This window comes from Crocodylus porosus, unplaced genomic scaffold, assembly GCF_001723895.1.
Source record: "Crocodylus porosus isolate Cpor-Errol unplaced genomic scaffold, CroPor_comp1, whole genome shotgun sequence".
NCBI lineage: Eukaryota > Metazoa > Chordata > Crocodylia > Crocodylidae > Crocodylus > Crocodylus porosus.
The window spans coordinates 12,537,552-12,564,941 of NW_017728909.1; the positions used below are offsets into that span (position 1 = coordinate 12,537,552).

At 39.5% G+C, this 27,390-nt stretch overlaps 1 protein-coding gene across 3 annotated transcripts in view; it reads right to left on the reverse strand.

Annotated features, from left to right (window-relative positions):
- Window positions 1-27,390, reverse strand: part of CUNH18orf25 (chromosome unknown C18orf25 homolog) — a 64,271-nt gene that overhangs the window by 4,684 nt on the left and 32,197 nt on the right. For 2 of the 3 annotated variants that reach the window (XM_019531812.1, XM_019531813.1), the window contains exons 3-4: window positions 10,149-10,331; window positions 2,015-2,141 (exon numbers count right to left, since the gene is read on the reverse strand). In XM_019531812.1, coding sequence (XP_019387357.1) covers window positions 2,015-2,141; window positions 10,149-10,331 — 310 coding nt within the window. Of the gene's footprint in view, window positions 1-2,014; window positions 2,142-10,148; window positions 10,332-23,271; window positions 23,844-27,390 lie in introns of those variants that run through there. The other variant, XM_019531814.1, reaches the window with a different exon arrangement.

The window sequence follows — 27,390 nt, forward strand, 5'->3', positions numbered from 1 at the left end:
TCCGTGTCCCTCTTGAAGGGCGGCGCCCAGAACTGGACACAGTCCTCCAACTGCAGCCTGACCAGTGCCGCATAGAGGCAGAGCATCACCTCCCTCGCTCTGTTGGCCACGCATCTGCTAATGCATGACAAGGTGCAACTGGCTTTGTTGATGGCCTCGTTACACTGCCAGCTCATGTTCATCTTGGAGTCAACTATGACTACAAGATCCCTCTCAGCCGTGGAGGAGGTCATTCCCCCAACCTGTAGATGTGCTGGGGATTCCTCCTCCCGAGGTGGAGTACCTTACATTTATCTTTGTTGAATTGCATCCTATTTCTTTCTGCCCGTTGATCCAACCTGTCCAAATCGGCCTGTTTCTGCTCCCTGCCCTCCCGTGTGTTAACTTTGCCCCATAACTTAGTATCATCTGTGAACTTGGGAGAGGGTGCTCCTATTCCTATGAGAATAGGATGCAAAACTGTATTGAAGACCTTCTTAAAGTCCAGGTAGATGACATCAGCCTCAGCTCCTGTATCAAGGCAATGTGTGACCTGGTCATTAAAGCTATAAGGTTTGCCAGGCGGGATCTACCTGTGATGAACCCATGCTGGTTTCCTTTCAGCATCATTTCCCCTGCTGGGCCTTCACAAATGCACTCTTTGATGACTTTTCCAGTATTTTTCCAAGGATAGAGTAAGACTGACTGGCCTAAAGTTACCCAGCTGATCCCTTCTTAAAAATGGGCACCATGCTGGCCCTTTTCCAATCCTCAGGGACCTGGCCAGAGTACCATAAGTGCCCAAACAGCCATGCCAGCAGCTCAGCTACGACACCGGCCAAGTCCTTCAGCACCCGTGGATGGAGGTAGCCCGGGCCAGCTGACTTGTACCCATCCAGCCCCTCTAAGTGCTCCTTAATTAAGTCAGCACTAACCTTTGGTGGTCTGGTGCCTTTTGGACATCTGGCTATGTTCAAGGTGGGAGGATTGTCTTGGTCAGTACTTAGGAATACTGAAGCAAAGAACTCATTGAAGAGGTCTGCCTTTTTTCTTGCGTCAACCACCGACTGTCCTGCCTGATTTGTCCTGCAGGGGCCCTATGTTACTCTGTGCCTTCCTTTTGCTCGCTATTTATCTGTAGGAGGACTTTTTATTGTCCTTGATTGTTGTAGCCAGCCTACGCTCCAGTCCTGCCTCAGCCTGCCTAACTGATTCCCTCTACAACCGCAATTGTGTTTTACCAATTCAGCTCCATGGGCTGAAAAAAGGCATGTCTATGCCCCAATCTTAAAAGGCTTATGGCACCATGAACCAACTAAATGGTGAAAGGAAGCATGAAAAGAAAAGGGATAAGTGAAGCTTAAATACAAATGTGGCAGCAAGGCCACCTGAGGAACGTTATGATCCTAAACACTAGTCTCCAGGTGGGACTGGCCTGCATCTTCAAATAAAATTAACATCCATAAGCGTTAGTTAAATTTAAGATCCAGCAGGCCTCCTTACATTTACAACATTCACTGTTACAGTGCATACAGCCTTCCTCCTTCTTAAAATAAGGAATGAAATCAAATATCCTGACAACTTTTAATATACTTTGTTTAAAGGGAACCAACTGTAAAAAAAACCAAACCAAACAAAACAAAACAAAACCACACATACATACTTGCACACGGGAAGCCCTTAAAAAAAAAAACCACAAAACATTGTCTAGCCTATTAATGTTTTTATATGCACAGAGATGAATTAAGCAAGTGATTCCAGTAGCAGCAATACTTAGCCTATTAGTGTATCTTATATCAAATCAAACACTTAATGTGGAAACATTACCAGACTAAAGAAAGTAGGCACTTTAGTATCAAAGTGATGGGCAAAGCACAGGAACAGCATATCTTCTGGACTTCTGGCATCAGTCATGGTTGAAGAGCTGTAACACTACAATTCAGCCTGCATTTTCCCTCCTCATTTATTTTGCCTATTCAAGTCCTATGATAAAATGAAGGACTCCACATCAAAAGGAAAAAAAAAAAATGAGTACCTTGCATGCTCCTGAACTCCCACAATCTCCACTTCACTATCAGAAGAGGCAATGTTAATTTCTTCATTGATCTGGGCATTGCCACAAGAGGTCTTTTCACTTGCTAGGAATCCTGGATCCAAGTGGCCTGTACAGAAGGAAAATACAAACAGACCCAGAATTTTAACATACTTCACAACTTGCAAATCCATTGGTGAAAAATATTTCTCCTCAAACTAAGCACAAATCAAAGTATCTAAGACTGGAAAAACCAGTTAGATCAGCCTGTGCTGTTCTCTGCTAAAGCAGGATAGCTTTGATATTGGATATTCACAGGATTTGTCCAATGGGGTTTTTAATGGTTTTGGCCAGGGCTAACTTCTCCTGGTACAGGGACCAGTGTGAGCCAAGTGCCTCCCACAGGGGTATCCCCCACCACTGCACTGTACACAGACAGCGTGGGGCTTCCCCACCCCAACCTACTGCAACCAAAGCTATAGCGGTACAGGGGGAGCCCAGGGCCTGTAGATTAACCCCTTGGGGGCTACATTCAGCCCAAAAGCCACCAGTTGGACATCCTCATTTAGGCAATGAAGCCGTCACATAACCATAAATAATACCTAATGTTAGTGTATCAAAAGCTTCCCACTTCTAAAAGAATTAGGTTCTTTGCCTGTAATACATTACAAATACTTACCCCCCTTACTACCTGGAGACAAGCTACATCCAGGCCAAACTGTACCTTATGCTAAAGGAGGGAAAGATTTCGACTGCCAGTGCCTTCCAGCAGGAAAGCTGTCTTGGCTAGGTCTCAAACTATCTCCTAGGATTTCACCCCACGTCTCTATTCCACCGTCCAACTGGGGAGGAGTCTTCTCTAGGATGCCACTAGTAGTCTGTCCTGCCCGTTTGAACCACCCTAAGGTATAACCAGTTCTCCAAGGGCTTAGAGGTTTTCTAAACCGTACAGTTAGATGCCCCAGATTAGGTGTTTAGCTTAGCTGCCCCTTCCTCCTCCTCCATGTCCCCCTTAGCTGGTGGTCAGCTAAGCTAAACACCTAACCTGGGGCACCTAACCAACAAACAGGCAGTTTTGTGCTGAAAACTTTCTTCCAGCCACTCCACCACATTCTGCCATCTTTAAGCTGTTGCTACAAAACCAGCTATGCTCAGCAGAAACCAGGACTCGTTCCATATAAGACTATCTGATGGTTTAGGAAATGATGGTCATCTCAAATAGCTATTCCTAGGAGACAGGGGTCTTCCTAATGAAAACAAATTACCATATTTGACCTTTATAAGTCTTACCAAAGACACAGGCATGAAAACTGAATTATTATCCACAAAGGTGACCTAACATCAATGTGTAGGAGATGCGGAATGCAAAACTCTAGAACTCTTGGTTCAGAGACGATACCTTGTATTAGACCAACTGAGAAACTGCAAAAGAATATATGTTTTTCTGCAAGTTTTCGGGCTCACATGCCCTCCATCAGGCTCAGGGAAAGTTAAAGATAGCAAAGTCCCCATATCTAGGAAACCAACTTCATTTTTGCACAGACGAAGCTGAAGCGGTAAATCTGTCCCTCTGGGTCCATGAGAGTAGAGATGCAGACACACTTTTATAATGGCCACCACCTGCCTGCATCTTTCAAGGGGATAATGAAGATTTGAACCGTTACAGAACTTGTTATTAGCAATGAATTTATTTTAAAGGCATTTAAGAGGAAACATAATGCTAAATATACAGTAGTAGTTTTTACTGGCGTCACGCCTGCATGAAAATAATTCTGGTATTTTTATTACAAATGGCCCTGTAGACTTCAGAAGAACAGCCTGAATAATATAGGGCAAGAGATGCATTAGAAATATGCAATATACAAAGCTATTGCTGGGGATTCGATTTGAAAAAACAAGTGTTTTTATACAAGTTTTGTCAAGATCTGTGTAGGGCAGAGTTGTTGTTTTAATAGGCTCCCTCAGGGATTATTCATTTGAGGGATTCATTAAGGAGACCATAAGTAGAAAGCAGTGAGGTTTTACATCCCCTGCCATGTGCTACATTAACAATGCACAGCAGACAAAGCCCTAACTCTAAATGGAACACACTGAATCTTACAGTGAAGCTTTGTTTTAGAGATATTAGATAACAAACACACAGAAACACCTAAGAGAGATAATCAGACCCAAAAAGCCTTTGGTACTATGGTGATAGATCCCATAAAAGATCAACTACTCCCAGTCACCAAGGAAAATTAAAGTCTGTATCTCTTAAGTGCTTAGCGGTGATCTGAGGATGTTGGACAGACTTGAAGAAAAAAAGCTTGCTTTTTCTATTGTGTAAGGAAGTAGCTCACACAACTGTATCATTCAACAAGAGGAGTATATAAAGGAAAACTAATCAGACAGGATATCTAGCTTGGCTGACAACCAGCTAAAAGGAAAATGGAGGAGGGGCAGGAAGAGGACAAGACATCATAACTTTTACCAATAAGAAAGCCTAAGCACTCGTAGAACTTGTACTTTAGGGTGGTGCAAGAAGTAAATAAGCTTGGAGCAAGAACGAACTACATTTAGGATGAACACCTGAGAAAACCTGCTAATAGTGAAGTCTATTAAGACAGTGGAATAACATCTTGGGGGTCTGTTGCAAACCACACCACTGGAAGTTTTTTAAAAAGTGGCCAAGACAAAATACAAGGCCAGAGAATACACCGATGGAAATAACCCTGCTCTGTGTGGGGGGGGGAACAGATTAGATGACCTAATAAAGTTTCTCTATCTTTCATGTCTATGACTGAATTTGGGTGGCTACCTCACCATACTTAATGAGACTGACCCAGCTTCCTTGGTCACTGCTTTTGGGATGACTTGCGAATAGGGTTAGAAAGGGAAGGAAAGTCCTGGCCTGATACATATGGGGGGCTTCCACCTCATAAATGTATAAATTATAAAGAAAAAAAAAGACAAAGTTGCGAGCTGCCTATAAATGAGTAAATAGTCAAGGCTGGATAAACTCTTCATTCAAGTCCAACTGGGCATCCCTAAGAAAGTGTTAGCAGATTGCCAGCGATCCCAAATACTGGATTGTAAATGCATAATTTTTCAGCTAAAAGTGGCTGGCATGTTGTGAAGCATGAAATGGAAGTGCCAAGGAACAGGGTTAGATAAGACCACTGCTTAACAACTCCAAACACACAGACGTGAAAGAAGCTGGCAACAGTGAAACCATGATTAGCACAAGCAACAGAAAAAGATGCACCTCCATCAGAAGTAGGGGGACAGATCAGGATTATGGCAAACAGGATAAACCATATCTAGGAAGCCCAAGTCTAGCACACAAATTCTATGCCCAGTAACATACCTAGTCTGCTAATGTCTTGCTTTCCTTAGCATCAGGTGGACATGCACAAGAGGTATTTTGTTTACCGCCCAAGGTCAGCACTTGCAGAAGCGCCCAAAATATTTGCTTAGCCACAACTTCCTAGGCGTCATACATAGTCCTGTACCTTCCCTGCAATGGCCCTGACAGCGGGAGGAGGTGGTGGTGTAGGAGAAACAGCAGCCAGAGATTCACTGCTGTGAGAGAGTGGTGACAAGGAACCGGACACAGGGATATCACCTCCTTTGTTTCTGCAACAAAAACTGGTGGTCTGCGTCATGGTGGGGAGGATGCCACCCCTATGCAGAAATAAAGCTCTGGCCACTGATCTGAACTGTGCACCAACACTAAAAAGCTGATGGAGAATAGGTTTAGGTTAGAGGTCAGAAGGCAATATTTTACAGTTAGGGTGGCCAAAATCTGGAACCAACTTCCCAGGGAAGTGGTCCTCGCCCCTACCTTGGGCAAATTCAAGAGGAGGTTGGACGATCACTTGTCTGGGGTCTCGTGAACCCAGCATTCATTCCTGCCTGTGGCAGGCGGTCAGGCTAGGTTATATGTTCAGGTCCCTCCTGACCCTAGCTACTATGAATCTACGAAACTTTCCAGGGAGCAATACTTGCCAGTTACGCCCCTGAATACATGAAAGCCACCAACTGTCCTGATTTTTCAGGAGAGTCCAGGATTTCAATGTTGTGTCTTAGTGTTCCCAAAGACTCTTTTGTTTTGGATTTGGAAAGTTAATCCTGAATAGGTCAACTGTCTCCGCTCCCCCAATCCCCACCAAGACTTTCCTGCAGTTCCAGGCAGTGTCCTGTTGGATCTGCTCGGAGACACAGCACAGTGCTACACAAAGTGTGGCTATACTGCTTTCTGTTTGGGGGACAGCCATGAGATCTGCTTCTCAACACATGTAGCACTACACTGTGGCATGAACGCATGTGCATGAATGTGGCTATTACTGCCTGCAGTTATTAGTCCTCCCGCAGCACTTCATTAAAACAGCAACACTAACTGAACAGAAGGTGGTATAGATTACTACCCAGAAAGCTGGTGGTTTTCTAGAAAGAGGTTGGATGAACACAAAGGCTACTTAAGGGGCTTGAAAATACTGTTTCCAACTTAATCTGTCCTGGACACAACAGAAAAGGGCAGCAAGACTAGAAAACAGCAATTAGTTTATACAAGCTTTGGAACTTGCAACTCTCCACCAAGTTCAGGAAAAATACATTTCACATAGGTCCTCACCTGCCTTGCATTCACAATACTTCGAATTTTACTATATATCCCTGACTTCAGTTAACTGAGAGCAGTGGTTCTCCATCTTTTTGGACTTATGGTACCTCCTTCATAATTTTTGTGAATTGAGTGGCAACTAGTTTCAAAATTAAAATGCATGCATTATAGTGCTTACTCATGGATTGTTAGGGGCTGGAAGGGACCTTGCACATCATCGGGTCCAGCCTCCCTACTCTAAACAGGAAGACAACTGGGGTTAGCTGACCTCAGCAAGGTGATTGTCCAGTGTCCTCTTGAAAACCTCCAGGGTAGGTGATTGCACCACCTCTGGAGGGAGTTTATTCCACAGTCTGGACACCCTGACTGTGAAGGAGCTTTTCCTGGTATTAAGCTTGAAGCGGCCTTCCAGGAGTTTCTATCCATTGGTCCTGGTCTTCCTTAGGGTGCCCTAGCGAACAGTTGTTCACCAAGCTCCTGATGCACTCCTGATACAGCAGTAAGCCGCTATCAAGTCCCCTCTCAGCTTTCTCTTCTTCAGGCTAAAGAGGCCCAGGTCCCCCAGCCTTTCCTTGTATGGCTCATCTTGCAAGTCCCCTGATCATATGGTGGCTCTGCTCTGGATCCTCTCAAGTTTTTCCACGCCCTTATTGAAGCACGGCAGCCAGAACTGGACACAGTACTCCAACTACAGCCTCACCAGTGCTGAGTACAGCGGGAGTATCACTTCCTTAGTTTTACACAAGATGCATCGGTTGATACATGCCAGTGTTGTTTGCCCTGCTGGCCACTGCATTGCTTACTTCCTTGTAGAGGGGCCAGTGGGCGTGGGCAATCAGGCATGCAAGGACAAGCCTGAGTCTGTACTTGTCTGCTTATCTCCCCACAACCCCTGGCACCTTTCAAAGGATCTTATGGCGAGTCACTGACCTAGAGTTATGTTGATCAGCCTAGATTGTATGCACTTGTGCTGCTCCCACTTATTTGGAGAATTTTCAAAGACTTGCTTTTCCTGGAGCCTGATAAACACTGCAGAATACTTCAGAACTTGCCAAGGGATGGCAGGATGTGCAGTGTTGGTTTCACCCATGTTATTAGGTCACAGAAAAGAAAGCCCCACAGCTTCAGCATAGATCAGACCAAGAGTATCTTCTGTTTTTTAAATACAGAAAAACAATACGCAATTATGGGGCTGTTTCCACCTGAATGGAGACAACATCACTGCTACATTTTCTAGGTTTCCCTCATTTCATCTTCACATGTGACTGATTAAAAAGCTGAACAGTATTTGCACCCTGAATGTACTCAGAAACCATTTATAATCATCTGCCTTGAAAATAAGTTTTAGAATCGCCACATAAAACCAAAACTCCCAGCTCTCCAACTATCAGGATAACCAAGGCTCCCTGCCCCAAGGAGCTAGAGACCTAAAAATACGAACAGGATGTGTGCCATACTATTCACCCTGCACCTGCTTCCCTCTCTGTTCTTCTGCAACTAAATTCCAGTACACTACACACTTCATGTCTTTCAAGGGACTCAATTTATTCTATGTAGCCCTAAATATTTCAACATGCTGCACACTTATAGGTTAACAAAAGTTGACAACGATAAATCTGTGTGGGGAAAGCCAGAGGTTTCAGTAACCAACAAGGGACAGCTGAGGCTATTCGCACAGAGGAAGATTTGGCACTGCGTACAGGAGGCAATTACAGGAGGTTTTGGGCACTTGGAAGGGAATACTTGTCTTCCTTGGATCTCCATTTTATGGCTATGGTGACTTTACATTTAATAAGAAATGCATGAATTACTTGCAACCTTCCCCAGCAAACCCTGAGAGCAACTGGATGCCCTACTGAACTGTCACAATATAGACAGCAGTACCTAGAACAAAGAGGAAGGCAGACTGAGGCTAGAAACAGATGTCAAGGAAGCAGAACAGCTCTGCTGGGATGCGCCACACCACAGTCAATCCATTTCACTGGGTGAAACATATGATGCTGTTATCACACAGCATCAATGGGTGGGATGAAAGGCAAAGGAGCTCGAGAGGCCCAGTCCTAGGTGCCCCAGGAACTCCAGCCCATCTGCCTGGTTTTCCACTCTTTGAGATGACCCCAGGAACCTCTGCCTTTCCTCACTCTCAGAAATTTACCCCAAGAATCCCCAGGCGCTCCTCTGTGAGCAGGGAACTCTGGGCAGGTGCCTCTGGGGCCTGATCCTGGGTGGGAATTTCCAGGGTATACAGGAAACAGCTCCTCAAGCCCCCAGAACACCTGCCTGGGGTGGCTGGAGAGGGCAGGCAGCTTCAGATTGCTGGCACACTCACACCATAAAAGTGAACAGACACACATGATTACGTAGTGGTACAAATTGATACCACCTTTGCCACAGCCACATATTTTGGGCATTTGCGACACTGCAAGGGGCACGGACATCTGTTTGCTTGGTCTTTGTGCTGCCATAAAAGTGTTCAGGACAGCACAAAGGCAATGAAAGGTGACATCTGTTTCCACCGTAAAGCAGAGGGCACGTCATCAGCTCCATTTAGGTCTCATCCTGCAAAGTTTTGTTGCAACCATAAACAACCTAGAGAAATTTAATTCGCAAGTTTTTTAAATGAAACTTCAGTTGATGTAGCCCAGCCATATGGCAAACAGAACTGGCAAAAACTGCTCAGCCCACTCTCAGTGGCGCCTACAACTTTCCTCCCTGAACAAATGGTTCAACAAACCGAGAGTCTTCAAGCCTTCTGAGAGCAGAACAAGCTCTCCACTCTGTTCTTTTCATATCATCACTCACCAGCAAGCTGCTCTTCCTGGTCAGTGGCCTGAAGACACACAACACCTTTCCTGCCCCTCATGCCTAGCCTCCCTCATCTTAAGCACAGACTTAATTTAACCATGATTACCTTTGACATGACTACTTAAGAGCTTAAAGTTAAGCATGTGCTAGCTTGTTCTGTTGACCCTGGTGCAAAAATGCCTACTGCATTGCCGAATTCAAGTCTTTGGCTTTCAAAAGGTCTCATCCAAGAGAGGGACACATGCTACTCTGTACTAGATTCACTTTATTTGCCACTGACAAATGAAGAGGCAAGTTAACCTTGCTGGGTTTTGCTTTTAGGAGTGTATTGAAAAACAAGCAAGCAAGCACTTATGGGAGTGATTCAATTTTCATTAGAAACAGACTACAGTTATCCTCAGTATTAGCTGGTCACATCTTACCTTACATTTAACTATAACTATAACATCTACTCTTTTATTAGTTGCTGTTACATACAGAGGGCCTGCTACTGTCACCTTTATTCATTCTGAATTGTCCCATGTATTAGGAGTCTTATTTATTTCAATAGAATTAGTTGTGGACCCAGAAAATACTCAGCATAATACAGGCTGGCAGAATTGGTGTCTAAATAAGAGCCAGGTCCATCCTAGATTAAAGTTTCTTCAATATGACTGGCTGTACCATAAATACTATAGCCACTGTTAGACCACTTGTATGCCACAACATCAGACAAAGGTAATTTGGACAAACCTGCATCAGCATTCAGTTCCTCCAGCATCCCTCGGGTCCTCCAGGTAGGTCCCGTGTCCTGGTTTCCTACAGAATTATTGTGCTCTTGAACTACTGCAGCTGCCAAAAGCGTGTCCACGTTAACCACTTCTGGATCAGAGTTTGTGTCAGATATATCATAATGAGCTACAACTGGAGGTCCATCTGAGGAGGAAAAGAAAAGCAATGGATGTTAGATGTATACATGTTGGGAAAGACATTTTAGAACACAAATCACTAATTCTAGAAAGACTGCATTCTCCTAAATGGTCTCAAGGAACTGTCAGAGACAGGTAGGGCCATGATTCAGCTTCCGTTGGAGGAAGATATTCTAAGACCATAAAAACATTTTAAGCTTTGCATACAATAAGAAGATACTAAAAACAGACATGTAAGCTTGCCTTGTCATTGTCTATCAGTTATTCATATATTATCTTTTACATTGGCACAGTCAAGTCTCCATATTTGACAATGTTACACTCACAGTTCTAAAAGGATAAGAAGGCTTAAGTAAGAAATAATATTCCAAGATATTCTGGCAGGACATTAAATTTGGCAAAAGAAAATATTTACGGAGGTCTTTACTTTCTTTTTTTTTTTCTTTAAATAATTCAAATGACATCTTAACCTTGTTTAGGGGTTGATTTGGAAGAAAAACTCTCTCTGATGTAACTGATTCAACTACGTTAAGTTTAACACTAGGCAAGTCTCCTTGCATAACATTCACCTGCCAAGGACACTGGAATTTTTCAAACCTGCAGTGTATTTTTTTCCATAGTTAAGTGCAATAAAACAAAATAAAAATTTACAAGAAAATACACTTTCTAATGTAGTTTTCTAATAAAAGTGATACATAGTGACAAATATGCTTTTAACATGGTATTTTCACAGTATGAATCTGCTCCCACCAAAAGAGGGATATAGATTTTTAGGATCTTGCATCATATTATTGATAAACAAGAAAAAGAACGTTATTTTGATTTTTTTTTGTGCTGAAGGCAACAACTTTCTTTGAAAGAACTAGCATCTTCAAACTAAGGTCAAATTTAATTAAAAAGTTAATTGGAAAGCAAAAGAAGAAACAACAAAAGAATGTAATTTGGAAGAGGTCCATGTTTTCATTCAAAGTAGCTCTCCCTCCCCTCCCCCCCACGGCTCTAATTTATGAGTCAAGAGAGGGCAGAGGGGAAAGAGTGAAATTCTGGCTCTACTGGAGTCCATGGTACAACTCCCATTGACTTCAATGGGTCCAGGATTTCATTTAATGCAATTATACATTTGAGATAGACTAAAATAGTCTAAGCCAAGGCCTCAATTGCTGAAAATTTTAATTCCACTAGAGTTTTAATGGGTAATGTTATCGGAGTACCTGGTCCTTCATTTTCAGCATGTTATTCAAAGAAAGCTTCTACTAACATATTTTGTAGCACAGAACCTTCTACATTATAAAACAAATAAAAAAGCGCTTCTCCAAAAGAAACATTTATTCAGGAAACACTAGCGTCTTCTAGGGGTACAACATGAAAAAGTGTTTGTTACCGGGGCGGGGGAGAATCATTGTACAATCAAAGCTTAAAACTTGGGTCACTGCACAGCTGTTTCCACCAGGGTCCGTTTTGTTTTTATTTGATTCTACGAAATGGATAATCCAATACAACAGTTTTAAAGAATTGTTTTGCAGGTGGCAACACACTTCATTGAAGCATGACACTATGGAGCTTGAACTCCAGTGAGGATCAGTTTTGCACCCTAACAGGATGGTGTTTCACAAATCGTTTCAGGTCTGACCTGTCCCCCAATAAAGCACTGTTGTTATATTACAAACTTAAAACAGACAACATAAAAATAAATGGGTAGGTTAAATGTCAATGTATAAAAGAGCAAACATTTCACAATGTGAAACACTGATGATTACAACTGGAAAAAATCCTGATCTCTACTTGAAAGACAATTGTTTACTTTTTAAAAAGAAGGCAAGTAGAAAGTACAAGGTTACCAACTTTTGGATTAAGCTGCATACTACTTGGTTTATTATTTTTTACAGACTTACACCTAGATTATATGCAAAATTTACAATATGGGGAATAATTTCACAGTCTTTTTTATCATCAGAGTTCACTGTGATATGGTATAAATATCTTATGGTTTATAAAATAAATACTTGAGTGCAGAAGATACGAGGGTCAAGTACAATATTGACTATTTGACCATGTTTTCAGGAGTTTATGAACTGAAATTTATGGAGCTGTGAATAATTCGTGTGGCATTTGATTTTTTTTTATTACTAATTTTTCTAACAGTACAAGCCAAATTTAGATGCATGCGCCTACACAAATCAAATTATATTTGAACAAAAGGCATCAACAGTCTCAAGTCAAAATTGTACCACTCCTACATGTATAATCATGCAAAAAATGTATAATAAATGTATATACATGCAGAGTGATATTCTCATCACCTACCCATAGAAATAACTTGTGTGAAAGTCTTCATCAGTAGGAAATACAAGCATAAACTTGTTATCTGTAGCTCCACTCTTGTATCTTCCACACTTCCAAACAGCACACCTTATAACTTAGCTTAAATTTAGTATACAGCAAACAGACAGCAATATTTTCAATATAATTTACATACTGTCATTACATTTGTCACTTTAAATTTAAAGTATCTTGAAAACTCAAGTTAACAGAAGCTGAATGTTTACAAACCAGTCACATATTAGGAATAATTTTGCTTTTCTCAGCCTTGCCTTTCAAATCATATATGGAAATGAAAGACCCCTTTCATATCAGAGCTATCTAAACCTATCACCACCAAATGACTCATTATGTCACCTTAATGACTGCAATGCTCAAACAAAATCCTGAAAACTGTCAGCATGCATGAAGGTGGTGATCAGCAATAGATGCCTGCATGCGATGTACTCATGAAAGTAAATGAACAAAGAAAATTAATAGGGAACTTGAGATTTTGTTTAAAAACAATACTAGGACTATAGCACTTTGAATATTTTTACTGTCCCAGAATTTTACCTCCAGATCTTAACACCGGAGACTAAAAGATGCTGCAATCTGATGGCTTTCCAGGAACTATGTCAAATGAAAAGGTGGTTTTCTCAATCTGATTCCCAGCAGATAGACATACCCCATCACCAAAACACTGCTTCAAATGGAACATCTCTGCTAGTTTCCATACTGGGAATCTGAATCCTACACTTTGGGTAATTATGAGCTAAACACCTGATCTGCCTGAAGCGAGAGATTCCTCTCTGTCCAAAAGGGTAGGAAATAAGGTCTATGTACCACTTGGGTCCCCTTTCAAAGGCTTGTGTTTCACAAACCTTATGTGAATGCTCTTTAAATCTGAGGGCCATGACTGGACCTACCTAGGTCCAAAGCTGTGCACCCCCTCACCACACCCTCCTGTCTTATTCTTTTTTCCCCCTACAAGGGCTGGAAGTTGCATGCAAGCTCCTACGCTTATTTTACATGACTGATTTCTGCAGAAATTACTCTTTGGACAGGTTTACATTGATGCTGCAACCAACAGGAACATACATTGTCAACAAATTAGGACTACTGACTCTAGGTAAGGACTAAGATTTTTTTTCCCCTACTATGAAATGGATGAGATAAAAGAATTTGTGAAACAAAAATCAGCACTCTTTTTTCAATTCTGTCTTGAAAACTAGACAGTCCATCTGGATTTTAAGAGATACTGAAACTGAAGCAGGCAATGACGCAATCAGAAATTACATTCTAGATACATGAGATGGGAGACTTTTTATAGTCAGACAACATGACAAACAAAAGAGTTTTTCTTTTCTCTGTGAAAAATCAGGTCTGCTGAGACGTGATTTAGGTGAATTGGTGAAAAGTTACATTGGTGACAGGCTTAAATCCATGACTGAAGCAATAACGGTGAGAAAAGACAAGGCTGAACATTAACATATACCAACAACAAAATACAGTTGTTGACATTCAATGTCAACAGTACAAAAAAATGAAGCCTTTTCCTTTCCAAGACAGAGGTCATCACTAGGACAAAAACCATCAAGGGTCCCGTTCTGTTCTCAACTGTACAGTGTAAATCAGAATTAACGCTACTGCAGTCAAGGCAACTGCTATTAGATTTAGTCCCTAAACCTCTTTCTTTTAGCTCAAGTTTGCAGTGCAGTTAACTCACTTCCTCAGATTTACTAACCATTTAAATATCTAACATCCTACCAGATCCCAAACACAGAAGACCAAACGCAGTTTATTCCCATTTAGCAGTAGTCTAATCCTCTGACCTGCTAAAACAGTATTCAACATGAGAAGTATGATATGAACTTTTAAAAGTTCCAGTTGCAGGTAAAGTGATGGTTGCATATGAAATGCAGCCACATTTGTGGTAAAACAGCAGCTGTCCATCAACATCAACTAGACCGCACAAGTTCAGGATACGAAACAAAGGACATTGTACATAATTTACCATGAGTAAAAGGTAGCAAGACTCTTCTAGGCATCAACTGCTCTGAAACTACTACTTGCATGCATATTCTTAACCTGCGGTAAGAAGAAGGTAAGCCATAGTGACTTTGCCCTCTTTCACATGCTGCAGTTTCCACTTCCACTTATCATGGAATATAGTCCAGCACAAGCAGCTACCACTGCAGAGCGGGTGAAGCACAGTAAAGTCCTGCCCCTTTTTATGGTGCAAGAAATTGTTTGCATATCCATACCATAAAGGCAGCATGGAGCACTTAGTGATGAAGGGTGTCCACAGGGTACAACACGGTTCTGGGCAGGGTCACCACAAGCTACCTGTAAATGTATTAGCTCATACACAGGAGTCTACTACACAGTGCAAGGTAGAGCCATGCAAACATATCCAACGTTTCCAAAGGAGATATAATAAAGAAGTGCTATACATGAATAAGGTATGGTCAGGAGATATCAAAGCATTTTACAAAGGCGTTTAACTGTATTTAACCCCATTTTCAAGGTAGGGAAACTGAGGGGGGGGGGAAAAAAAAAAAAAAAGGTGATCAAAAGACTTGCCCATGGTCACCCAACAGAAGGGAGGCAGAGGTGGGAATAGACTCTAGGGCTCCCAAATCCCACCCTAGTGCTCTGGGTTGGGATTCTGGGCTATTTCTGTATGTAAATTCCTAATAGGTTAAAAAAGCAGTTTCAGAATGTTTTCCTGAAAAGCTGACATGGGGCACCCAGTTACTAGCAAACCAATCTATAAGGATAAGGATTGATCTGTTCTTACTACAGGCACTGTTTTTGGATCGTTCTTATGGACACCTATACTGTCTGGCATTTAAAACAGCATGAGCTAACTTGAGAGGAATCTGTTTGTATCTATGAAAACTAATGAAAAAACTCAAAAGGACAAATCACAAGAACAAAAAAAGCTAAACTCCATCATTTACATCTGATGTGCATTGGAGGCAACTCCATTTATTCAAAGGATTTGCTTCAGAATTATTTTAAATGAAAAAAGGGGGAATTTCACAAAGCTATAGGTTTAACAGCTGTAAAATGATTATTATAATTTAGCTCAATTTGAAAAATATAGGAGGAAGAACTTGGCTCTAAAGTTCTTGCAAAATTAAAATTTTAGGCAAGATACACTGATATTTGACTCCAAAGAATTTTATATTTTTAAGATGACAAAATGCAAACTTCATATTATATAAAGCAAAGTCAGAGCAACAGTTTCATAAGCAGTGCACGAGTCAAGTGGCATTGAATGAAACTACCTAAACTCTAGGCCAATCCCCAAAAAAGAGAGAGGAAAAACAACTCGTCTTTTGATGCCTATAATTTAGTAACATGAAACATTTCATCACTATGTATATTTATTTATTCTAGGTTACAATAGTTACATTTCAAAATTTACAGGGTGAGGCAAAAAGATACATACTGTAAATACAATAAAACAAGAATAGTGTAACAATCTTCCTAAAAATAATTATGAACAAAAAAATAATTGCTATTAACATTAGTGTTCTCCATATTTTTCCTTCATTTTAAAATAGTTAATTAGGCTTATACAACAGGAATAAATCATAACAAGAGGAAATTAGTATTTGTTCTGAGACTAGATTCATGATCATTTGAAGACACCATGCGTAAAGTTATTTCAGAAAGACAAAGCTATAAACATTCTCTCTTTCAGGCTATTTGACATCTAGATGGAAAATACCTTGTTTTTATTTTTTGTTTTTTTAAAAACAGAAGTGCAACAAGAGTCATGTCTTAATTGTGCTGTAAGTAAAGGCAGATGGAACATATTGGGGATGCTAGGAAGCACAGTGTATTCTTCTACTCCAGGCATATTGTCTCATGCTATGTAACATTTTCAATAATATTGACTCTTAACCTATCATTCAAAAAATGAACCATCAGACATGAGAGTTGGTCTACCTTACAGTGTTTTGCTGGCACAGCTAAGTCAGGTTAGGAGTCTGCCACCAATCATGCTGTACTCAACGCAGCTATGCCAGCATAAATTCCATAGAGATGCACTGTCATTATGGGGCTCTGCCAGTCGGTACAGCAATGACAGCAAAGCCTTTGGAGGATGAACTAACCCCTAGCAAACTCGTCTGTAAAACTTCACCATGGCCTTTACAGCCTCTTTAGTTGAAGAGACTATTTTCCACCTGCCTTCATTCCATGTGAGCCAGTGCTGCACAGGATTCACAACTTTTGAATGAAACAAAAGGGTTCTGACTATTTTTTTTTTTTTGCAAGGTAGCATCCATCTCTATCAATTAGCCTGACTATTAAGTTTATACAGTACACCACATGCAGCACTTCAGTCTGAATGCTCTCACAACCAGAGTTGTCACATTGAAGACCTTGGTTATGCTGAATCTAAATCAAGAACCCGGATCTGACCTACGGATCTTAAATCAGAGAGAGATTTTGTTAAAGTCAGAGGGAATTGTCCTCGACCGAGAAACGTGTAAATGATACCATTCTAATTAAAACTAAGGGTGGAATCCAGGTCCCAGTAAAGTCTATGGGAGTTTTTCCACGGATTTCAGTGGAGCCAAGATTTCACCCATAAAGGAGTTAGGATGTCAAAAAAGACAACCTCCAGTTTGTAGTACAGGAAGAGATGATATACATTACTAAAATATGAATCACAAGTCAAATTTAAAATGTCCAATAAACTGCCAAAAATAATCTTAAATAAAACAGAACCTCCATTTTTAACTTCAGCAGCTTAAAAAAAACACAACCCAAAACAATGTTAAATGGGCACCATCAACTTGAAAAATAACACTTCTACTTGAATTTAACAACTATTTCTGAGGAGCTATATAAATGAAAGATATAAGAGAAAAATATTTTCCTCCATTTCTTCAGTTTTTTTGCTCATTTGAGTACTCTTTGTATAATCTGTTTCTCTGTCTTCACTTGTATGAACATATTAAGCAGTTAATTTTCCCTCTGCAGATCTTTCACAAAAGCAACATGAGAGGGTTTGTTTTTTCTCCTCCCCTGCCATTTGTTTTAAACTAGAAGACCATATGTTACAAGAATATAATTTGCAAGAAACTCAGAGGGACTTTTTCTAGGTGCAGTACCCGATTTTTTTTTTTTTTAAATAGCTAGTTTTCAAGTTGATGATGCCTTTCAATAAAATGCATATAGAAAAATACTGAAATAATGCTTCTGAAGGCATTCTGCTCTTATAGGTGTACATTTAGGAATGTTTGCTGGTACGACAAGCAAGAAACATGGAACAACCGAATGCAGGAGTCTCTCCTTTTCCTTTCATTAGCAAAAACAGACAAGTACCAGAACTGAATTCATAACATGAAATCTTGAGTAGCAATCTCAGTTCACCTCAATCATTTCTTAAATGCTGCCTATACACATCACAGTGCCTCATTTGGAGATCCTGCTGTCTGTTTAGTAAATAATTAGGCTTTAGGTCATGCAAGTGGAACTGTGAAGGCAAATCTTTAACCCACATAAAGCCTTTCTGACTTCAAACTCTTACTCATGTTTAGAGTACCAGTGTTCACACAGCTCAGCTCTACAAGACTCACAGGAGGGACTGTGTTAAAAATGCACAGGAATTTCATTCTTTAAAAAAAAGCAGCAAGGAGCATAGCGTCTGTGGCGCTTACAGATGTTAAAAGAAAACATGCTTTACCAGAAACAGCAGCATGTTAGTTCGACTTAGCTCCACAGCGTCTGTATACTCAACAGAGCTTTTCGGCACTTTTATATAATAGATGACTCAATCGCTTTTAGTGGGGTGCTTTTATCTAATTCAATCACCTATTAGATAAAAGTGCTAAAATCCCCCCACTAAAATGCATGATCTATACAGACATTGGGTGAGCTAGGTCCAACTAATGCAATGACTCTCCTGGACATGTGCTGGGCTTGGTGTGGGAGAGCACCGAGTTTAAAGTAAAACACAGCGGGTTGGGGAGGTGGGTTTTTTTGAACTTGTTTTTTTTTTTTTTTTAAATGTCTGTAAGCAGCCTGCGTGTCCATGTCTGTCAATGCCATGCATCAGGCTTTAGTTTCTTGGCTATTAAACCTTTGAGCAAAAGCATAAAAATGGGGTTTAATAATGATTTTATTTGCAACCCATGTACTAAAATTAATGCCAAAGTAAATATTTGGAAAACTGCTCCCAGTTATTTTCATAAGTTTTGACCCAGTGTAAAAGTATATACAGCTATATTATAGTAGCTGGATAGCATTAAGCTACCTTGTTTAAAAATATTTTCCCTTTAACACGAAGATGAGAATTGTCATGAGACATTTCATACCTATAGACTTCAGGCCATATGTTGCAAGGTCACGTTGATTTTCTTATGCCATGTACTATTTGGAATATATATACACATTTAAGTTTTAACCTTTTAAAACAGGTCTTTAGTGACAGACTACACTATTTTTCATATTACTGTGAGAAACAAAATCAACTCTATTTAAATAAAATGCTTGTCTAATGCACTGGTAAAAAAGGTCACATTCACTTCTCTACTTACCTCCCACAAAGCTAAGAAGTGACCCAAAAGCCAGTAAAAACCGTTCAGCACAGTCTAAGCTCACAGTCAAAATTGTCCTGCAACTCCCCTTGAGAATCTGAGGGACTTGTACAAACAGACCAAATCTGGAATCAGATCCTGTAACTTGGAATTTCCAGATCCGCCAATTGGACACACATCCTCAGCATCAAGTGAATGCAAAGATTTGCTTCATTCGTACTTGCTGTACAATAATATCAAGCAAATGAATTTCAAGTGCACATAAACAGTGACTTCTAAACCCTGAATCTGCAATCACCCAAGTAGTCTTGTTACTTGCATGCAGCATGCCTGCAGTATTCTAGATGTCCACTGCAACATTTTACAAAAAGCATATAAGCAATTTAAATAGGCCAGCGTTTCACAGGTGGATTTAAGTTGGTATCGACTTCAGAGGAGTTACACTAACTTACAGCTTTCTGAAGCTCTGACACAACATTTTAACTTTTCACAGGACCCTCCAAGATTGCAAGCAACAGCTTTAGGAAACTACAATGTTCTTTTCTCCATTTAAAAAAAGGAAAAAGTGCATGGTAGTTAGAGGCAATCTTTATTCCCTCATGCTGTTTGACGCACGAAGAAACTTACTGTATACTGGCAAGCGTGCTAGATTTAAAGTAAGGGTCTGAGGTATATGAACATATTCTTCAAAAATCAAAATGTTGGGATAGAGAACAGAGGATTTAGGCTCTTATAATCTTTTTTAATAAAATCCATTGACCATTTTATTAAAAAGGATGAAGGGGTGAAGTCCTGAACTCTAACTATGCTAGAATTTCAACTGCAAGGAGACTTAATTCCCTGACATTCTTAACATCAAGTCAAAACTTTCTGAAAATAGGAGCTTATCTTGGAAACCATGACAACCTCAACACTAACTGCATGAACACACCACCATATAACAGAAATACTTGCGGTTTTTCAGAAATCTTTTCAAACTGAATTATGTAACAGAAAGCCAAACCTTCATTCTGTAGAGAAGATGGGCAAGTGCTGTCACCCGTATTTTAAATATAGACTCAACGCTCGTGTCAACATAAAAGGTTGATTTTTCTACAGCACACTTAGCTTTTTAATTTCTAGTACAGAGCAATAAAATAGACACTGATGTTCAACTGTAAAACCTGGAAAATAAGGAAGGGTCTCAGAGTAGAAAAAACAGACTTTTCTTCATCTGACACATTTACAGCAAAACAAATGCTATGGAAGATTTCATTTATTTAAAAGAAGGACTATAAAGCTTGAACCAGAAGAGCTTGCAGGCCAGATTCTCATCCTGTATAAACTGTCCCCGTGCTGATTTTATAGGAGCTATACTTATATACACCAGCTGAATATCTCGCTCAACATTTTGAAAGCAGACAGAAAAAATAACCAAAGTAAAATTGTTTCCTAATTTATCATTTACAAAACTATTTACAACCGTATTCCTTGGAGAAATATTCACATTACTATGCAGTTCACATTTGGAAATACAGTTAAATTCACCTTTAATCTGAAATATTCTCTCAACAATTATCTGGCTGCCTTTAAATTAATATGCCCTAAAGAAGGCACAATCTTAAAGCCTCATCTTCATGCACATCAAAATATGTTCTACATCTTCCACCACTAGTCCTTTCTGATTATTTGTTAACATTCACAGTACTTTACAAGATAAAAAAAACAAACAAAAAACCCAGTAAGTAATGTGTTGGGGAGGGGGAAGGTTTTTAGAAACAAAAAACTTTATTTTGTTGTTGCTGTTAATAACTATAAACTACAGATCGCTTTCTATAAACAGTAAAACTTATAGTTGGTTTCACTTTAAAAAAGAAAAAAAATCTCCCGTTTCAAATGTTATTATATTTTTTAGGGTTCTTATAACCTAGGCAAACCACAGAAATTAGAAATGTCACTGACTACAATCCTAACAGAGCTGTTAACCAGTTACAAGAGATATATAATTGTACACATTAGTCTGTAGAGGTGTGAGATATGAACAAATTCAGCTCAACTCTTTAGACAATTTGTTTTTAAGAGTCTAATTGCTCCATATATATTTTTCAAATGTTTCAGGGCATGCTTACATTGAGTAAATGACCAACTCATACATAAAACAAACCCAGTCACAGCTGGAAGCAACTTTTGCATGCGGGGGAAGACTTGTGGGAGTTGTCATGCTCTAAATACGCTGTTCAGATTACCAGCCTAACTGTTTATCTATGTAGTCTATAGACACTAAAAAAAGATTTTTTTTTTTTGTAAAACAGTAATCTTCCCTGAAAGATCTTAACTTGTAAAGAGAGAACAAGTTCATTAAATTTCAACATAAAATAACTCAATTACACTGTTAAAACTATAGGTAAATTTAAAAGTTAAGATAAAAAATATACACATCATTCAAGTTAATATCAAAATTATATATCTATAAGGAATTACTCTTGGGTACTTAAAAACCATCTCCTGCATAGCCTTTCAAACAGTCACTCAGCAAATACACAGATCTCTAAGCTAGAAAAAGAAAGAAAGAAAGAAACGAAAAAGTTGTCATAATACTCTACTTGAAGAGATATAAAACACTAGGATGGGCTAGTTTTATTTTTTAAAACTTAAACTTTATTCCCGAATTATTTTCAGTTTGATCCAAAACTCACGCAAGTTGAGGGGGAAAACTCTTACTGATGACACGGGTCTTGAAGCAGACCTGTAGAAATTACAATGATATTCCCGATTGGAAGAAAATAGCTGGATTAAAAAAAATAATAATAATAACTCCCTACAGTTACAGAAGAAATGACATTATAAAAGCTGAGAGACCTGTCCCATTCTTTTTACCTAAAAGTTACCTAGGTAGATGCTTTGAATTTCCCGTACTACAATTTTGATTTTAGTCATATTAGAAACATCTCACAAATTCTAAGGGACAGTAAGCCATATAAACACACATTTTTGGTAACTAAAAAGAAATTTTTCACATATGAAGGCCCAAGTGGAATGCAACAGAAAACAAGCAAGCTGGCAACGGTGGGAATCAGTTTTTTTCTGTTATACAGCTTAATTCCAATTTAAACACAAATATTTAAAATGTGCTACTCAGGATAACTAATTATCATTATTGACAATTAAAACAAGAGCCACATAGTAGCAAGTTTTTATATTCTTTAACCAAACTAATGCTATGGCATTCTCAACAAGTAAATAATAATTTCAATGGCATTCAAAATGGTGGCTCAAAAACGTTCCTACTTGTTTACTCAGACTGGTAAACACTTAATGCCCTGTTTGCTAATCTCAACATCAGGCATTTACTTTTAAAGTTCTTGTGCCAAGACTCAGATTCTTGGGCCAACTAATGATTGTTGCCTCTCAGAACCGACACTACTATTTTTATTTCAGCATAAAAGACAGTTTGTTCATATATGTATATTTATACACACACACACACACACACACACACACACACACACACACACACGAAAGCACCTAAATTACGTGTGTAAATGCGGGCATATAAGCAAAAATAACAAATCCAGTGCTTCCCTTAAGTATGAATGTCATTTGCAACACAGCAACAACATTATTAAAAGCTCTAGACTGAAAACTAATTGTCAAATGGGACAGGGTTATCAACTATTCGGCACATTCATTATGCATAGCTAATTTTCGGGGTCGACTCATTTATGACTTCTTTCAAAAAGCAAAGAAGGACAATCAATATGTAGACATGTTTAAGCTGTCAAACTTGAACAGATATTTAAGGAAGTACTGATTATTCAATATCTAATTAGGGATCTACATTTCCTTAAACCATCACATTTAAAAATTGTTTATGTCCCTACATAATTTTTTTGTCATGCAAGAGGAGCATATAGATGCAATAGTCCAGTTGCTCTTATAGTAATAATACACAGCTCTACCATTTCAAGGGTATGTAACAAGGATTCGGAGTTGCATCTCACCAAGCTTTCGTGAGGAGAGTTTGGATCTGTTTTAGTTGTCTGTGTGTGTATGCATGTGTGGGGTTTTTTTACGCTACATAAAACTTTTCTGTAAATAAAACAAGTGTGTTATGGTGTTAAAAACCCATCGAGGAAAAAAAAGAAACGTGCATGGACAGAAAAGAAAAATTTGTTCTCAGCACAATCCACATTAACATCAAAATTTTAAAGCCTTTCCTTAAGTTTATGATTGATTCAAATCATGCTCTGCAATATTTCCATTTTCTGGAAAGATAGGTGGAAAATTGTTATTAAAAGTCACTGGAAACTCTAAAGTAGTGTCAACATTTTGATAGCCCGCATAAGAACTAAAAGACTGCTGAGGAAGTACTTGGCTATCAGGCATCTGCATGAATGCCCCTGACTGCGTGGTAGGGGGAATTCTTTGGCCAACTAGGTGCATTTTAGGTTCCCTGGGCTCCAGTTGCTGCTTGCTTTCTTCGTCCGTGTCAAGACGGGTTAGCTTTTCTATCCACATGCGAAATTTCTCCTCTGTCTGCCTCTGCATCTCGGCAAAGCAGTTCATGGCCTCTTCCAGGACATTGCCTATGCAGTTCCTATCCCACACGGTGCCCCTGTCAAGCAATCCTGGAATTTCCCTGGTCGCTCCTCCAGATCCCCCAGCACGACTGAAGCCAGCTTTAAAGACATTGAGGCCATTTGATAAGACATCATTAAAAGTTAGAAAAGTACATTGTTTATTCAGGCATGTTAACGCAGGAAAACAGCATTAAAAAAAACCTCTCTTGTGGTTCCCAAGGGGATACAACATTGGAGGAGGAATCTGTGACCTCCAAGAAAACCAGAAGCATTTACTTCAAAGTAAAAACCCACCAGATGTCACAGAGTTACTAGAATGTTATTTATATATATTAGATTTTTCTAGCATTTCTGCTCTTACAGTAGACATGTTTTAGAAACCAAATTTAGTCCCATTCCCACAGCAAAATTTTAGATGCCTTTGCTGTTGATTCAAAGCAAAACATCATACAGTAACGATTAATGCATACCTCTATAAAACTGCAATACATAAATGCCACCATTTTTAACTGATAAACCTCAACAATTATATATGAATTAATTTTATTGTTTAGACTAAGGGATGGGTAGATACCTTCACAATTGTTCACAAGATACCACAGATAAGGACTGATACTTCAATTGCAAAATTTCAAGTGGTACAACCCTAAGCCGCTGCCCAGACAGCATAGAGAGAATACTGGACTCTACAGAAATACATGTTAAAAAAAAAGCAAAAACCCCATGTGTAGCACATGATGCTGCAATATGGGGCAAAGCAGGACTGAAAGCAACATCTGTTAGTCTGACAGGAAGAAAGACATCTGCATACACACCCCGGAGTAATCCACACAAGATCTGACCCTACCTAAACTAGTGTCAATGGCAAAACTCCCATCGACTCAGAGCCTTTAACTTCCAAAGCAACAGAACGGCAGCACCTTGTTACTTGAAGACTCTTCTCAACGAAACCAAAGGGTAGATGAGGTCCTGTTAGGACAGCAGTTTCCAAACTAGCCCTCACAACCCCAAAATCTGCTCATGGTGCTTACAGGTCCGGTCACAAGTTGACTGGAGACAATTGTGAGTTCACAAGTAGGGCTGCCATGCAAAAAGAATGGGAATGGGTGCATTAGAAGGAAACTGCTTGCTTCCATTTCTCAGGGCAGTACTAAAATAAAATGTTTCTAGCTCTCCTAAAGATGATTTTAGTGGAGAAGTCCATCTTAAAAAGGTTAAATATTCTCAGTAAGAAAAGTCAATGGTAAAATATGCACCAAGGCTTAGAAAGCCCCATCAAAAACCCTGTTAAAGGGCTAGGGGGGAATAGTATTAAATCCTGAACCTGTAAACACCATGGACCTCAGCCTGTAACATTGTTCTGAAGCATCAAGTATTAAGTCATTCATACGTTTTCAAAATTAAACCAGAATCATAGTAAGCTATTCAAAACCATTCATTAAGCTGAGATCACTGTGTGAAATTTAAACTTTTGCTTCAATAAATATTTTTCTTTGTTTTGTTTTTGGTTTGGGACTTTTCTCCATAAAGCCAAACTCTGGAAGAGCCTGTCCAGACCTCTAAAAGTCCATATGCCATCATAGCTACAAGCATTAGAAAAACCATTTATAAAAAACCAAAAAAACCAAAAAACACTGGACCACCTAAATCACAGATTTACAGATAAAGGGATAAGGCACTAAAACTTTATTGGGGGGTTATTGCTAATGGGAAGTTACAGTGTCATTAGACAATACATTCTTTTTGAAGAGTCAGTTAAATTAGACATATACAAAAAAAACCCTTTAATAAATAGCAAGACAGAAGATTTAAGATTATTCCATTCTTATTTTCTAATAATGCCTAGCTAGCCATGCTATAGTTAAGTGGCACAATTTCCATTATGAATCCTAGTTAAAAAGTCTTATCACTAGTTAAAAGTTTTATCACTCATCTGTTGTCATGCTAAGCAGGCAGAAACACAGCATTCAAATCCTTTGCTCAGAAACAAATTGTTTCATAATTATTTCAGCCCGAATGGCTGAGTTAAAGCAAGGTCATTTAGGAAGCATCTAAGTAAAAATGGCATCCCTTTGATCAACTAATTGGCTCACTATGTATATTCAGTCGTACCTGTTAATTGACAGAAGGAGCTTTGTTTTCATTTTGGTTCTGGTTAGTCCCACAGGCTACATCCAGACCCGCATGGTTGCGTGGTATGTGGTGCCACAAACACGCCTGCGGCACTGCATACTGCACAGTTAGATGTTCTGTGTGCTACAACAGTGTGCTGCCCATGTGTGCGCTGCTCCACATTTTTTTCTGCAGGTTTTTTTTAACTCCTAGATACAGAGTTAAAAAAAAGTACCTGTGGGGGGGGAAAAAGGCACGGCAGCGCCTGGATCCATTCTCTGCCTGCCAGCCAGACTCCGCACAGCAGGACCACCACTGCTGCAGCCTCCTCTACCCCACCAGGGTAACTTGCCACATGTCAAAGTGTGTGTTGCACAGGTGTTCCCTGGGGACAAGCAGCTGTGGCGCAAGGTGCGCTGCTGCTACTTGTCTCCAGGGAACCAAACATCCACACTCATCTGGATGCACCCACATGGTCAATATAGTAATACAGTGAGCTCCCTCTTCAAGAGGCCTATCTAGCAATTCTCAGTCAGGGTGCTTCAGCACCCTGGGATGCCTCGAGATCCTTTCCAGGTTGCTGTGGGGTGCCACGCAATGTTAGCACTGCTAGGTGTGCAAACATGATTTACAAAATAAGCACAGATCTCAAATAGGAATCCATACTGTTAAAAACATTCTGACCTACTGTGATCTTTGAGTTCTTTGCCATGAAAGAATAGCTCTATTATTTTTCTGTAGTCTGAAAGCTACCCAGCATTTTCCAAGAGACGCTTCAAGTCTATCTAGGGGTCCCTCAAGACTACCCAGGGTTGCCTCATGTCTTAAGTAGATTGAAAACCACTGGCCTAATCCAAAGCACTAAGAATAAAATGTAAATCTTTCCATGGACTTCAGTGGGTTTTGGAGCACACCCCTTATAGTATTGTTGCCTATATTCTTACTGCAAAATAGTTTTAAGTTATGTAAGAAGTAACCCAGCTTGACTTTAAACCCCAGGGTGAATGTGTAAGACAAAGTTAGTTTTAAAAATACCTTTTAATATGTTTTATAAACAAAGAAATTCAATGCAAAAATTGTTGAGGCATAAATATGTAATCATACAACACCATTTTTTAAAAAGGCACTACTCAGAATAAGCAAATTAAAAATAATAGTAGCAGCAAATACAGTCAGTTTCAGATGCTTTCTTTGCACTTAAACTGAAAGCTGCTTTACCAATTTTTAAAATAAAATACTACAAGATATCAGCTTATCATATACCAAACAACTTTTCATTTTTGTGGATGGTTCTGAGTGCTCCAGTTTAGCTTCAAAGTGCTTTATGCACTACTACAGAAATAACAATGTTTTAAATGAGTTTCCTAGTATTTCGTAGGATTTAGAACTTCATACCTTTTGAATGCATCTAGAACAGTGGTTTTCAGGCTGCAGACTATGTCTAAGGGGTCCACAAAAGAGGACTACATGAATACCCATGCTTACAATTCAAAGGGTCTGGCACCTCCATTCAAAATTCTTTTGGGGTCTGCAG